The sequence below is a fragment of the Loa loa genome (assembly GCF_000183805.2).
Source record: "Loa loa unplaced genomic scaffold supercont3.749, whole genome shotgun sequence".
In the NCBI taxonomy this organism is placed as follows: Eukaryota; Metazoa; Nematoda; class Chromadorea; order Rhabditida; family Onchocercidae; genus Loa; species Loa loa.
This window is the reverse complement of record NW_018108929.1, coordinates 5064-7190: the sequence shown is the minus strand read 5'-3', so window position 1 is coordinate 7190 and position 2127 is coordinate 5064. Positions and strand designations below refer to the sequence as shown.

At 33.1% G+C, this 2127-nt stretch overlaps 1 protein-coding gene across 1 annotated transcript; it reads right to left on the bottom strand.

The window, feature by feature from the left end:
* Positions 1–1216: 1216 nt before the first annotated feature.
* On the bottom strand, positions 1217–1786 carry LOAG_14927 (hypothetical protein; the record flags this gene model as incomplete). Its single annotated transcript, XM_020448876.1, has 3 exons — positions 1217–1342; positions 1386–1626; positions 1677–1786. The coding sequence occupies 3 exons, from the start codon at positions 1784–1786 to the stop codon at positions 1217–1219; spliced, it is 477 nt and encodes a 158-aa protein (XP_020301008.1).
* Between the last annotated feature and the right edge of the window lie 341 nt (positions 1787–2127).

The following is a 2127-nucleotide window of genomic DNA, read 5'->3' as shown; positions in this document are numbered from 1 at the left end:
GGAACTGTGAGAAACGGATGAGAATAAATTTAATCTAATCAAAGATTAACTTTGAAATTAGATTAAATTTATTCCTACTTTTAAAAACTTAAAAATTCTTTTCTCTCACTTCATCTTAAAAAGTTTTCGATACTGTGATTTTTTTTCTCCGTCTCCTCAGATCTGTCACCGATTTGGAACATTTGTTGAATGCAAATCACATATTCGACAACTAACTGGTGTGAGGCCGTAGTTGGGATGGTTTATTAATTAAATGAAAAAAATGACTGTTATCTTCAACGAACATCACAATGGAACTGTAAGTTGACAAAGGAAATAGATAAGCAACCGTATGAAATGCTGAGAGGTTCAAGTGCTATGATTAAGAAAAGCCTTTTTGTTGCCAAAAATCTCCATGTTGTTATATATAATTTCGTCAATGATTTAGCAATATTGAAACCTAATTGCAAGTTCTTCGTCAATGATTTAGTAATATTGAAACTTAATTGCAAGTTCTTCATCCATACATGCAAGTTGTTTGCTTGTCATATATGCATTACTAATGAAAAGGCTGTTTAGTAAGATGCAAACAGACACAAGTAGAAACGGAGGATTTTATTCACTAAAACAAGACCAATAATAAAGAAATCTTAAAGGAACAATGCTAATATACATATAAAGCAATGGAATGTTAACAATACAATAAAGGCAAGCGAATTTAACCTACAAAAAATACAACAATACCAAGAAATGCAACGAAAATGCAATATCAGAAATGCAACAAAAATACAACAATACCAGAATGGTCATATATGCATTAATACTGAAAATGCTGTTTAATAAGATGCAAGTAGACACGAAGCGAAGGATTTTGTACAACTAAGATAAGAGAAATAATAAAGAAATAGTAGAGGAACAATACTAATATGCCAAAAAAGCAATAGAATGGTAACAATACAATAAAGAGTAATGAATTTAATTTATAGAAAATACAACAAAATAGCAATGCGTAATTTCGCCTTAAAATGAGTTTATCAACCTCCCACGTGATTGATTCTTCATGTGTGATTTCAAATAGGATTTCCACAGGAAAGCTTTATCGCACATAGTGCAGTTGAATTTGGGCCTGCCATTGTCATGAATCTTCATGTAACGTCTTATATTCTGTGACGGCGAAATTTTTCTCGCACAAAGAACAAGCCTATGATTTCCTATTAGCAAGAGTATTAGCGTATGTCTAAGCACATATTAGCGTATGTCTAAGCACATTCGATGAACCGGTGAAATTCTTCCCACACTTCGAACATGAGAACGGCTTCTTACCGTATGAATCATTATATGTGTAAGCAGATTCCTTCCCTGGCTAAAATTCTTATCACATTCCGAAGTGAAGAAGGACTTCTCACCAGTACGAGTCCCTGTGTGTCTATGATGATCATATGTGTCCATTCGCATTTTAACCACTTTTCACCTGTATGAGTCGTACGCTGTGGTTGTTTCCTTTTGATTATTTGGATGTCGGATGTTCCATTTTGATACCATTTAAGCCAGATTTTTTTCTGATTTATTCTTACACTTGTTTGTTCCCTAATCACTTCTGGCGCTGATAGATCTGATGGTCCAATCCAACGGCTCTGCTTGTAGCTCCTCAAATTATATGAAGTTATCAATTTCAAACTGCCTTAAAAGTTTGAAACCTTAGAAATATTGCGGTGCTATCTTCTATTTTTTGAACTTTAAATGAACTTACGATAGTTTGAGTGTCACTCAGTTGGAAAAGGACGAAAATGATACAGGTGAAATGCATATTGATGAGTGTGGTTTCTTGCCAACTCTGAAAAAAAGCATTCAAATTTACTAGTATACTGAATGCTTTTATTCAATCTCAAACACGACAATTTATCCATTCTGGAGATTGGTCACAAATATTCCAAAGTAGATTTCGCGCAAACTTGCACTGTTACAAATTTGATAAAAAGATAATTTGTTTAAAAAAGAGTGTTTATTTATATACTTATTGTGGAGTCCTAAAATCTCGTAACCGAAACACCGAAGAGCAGTTGACATTCTCTGTTGAAATAAATAAAATAGAACTTACTGAACAAAATTTTACAGAAAGCAATTTAACAGATGCCATCCAATCATTTG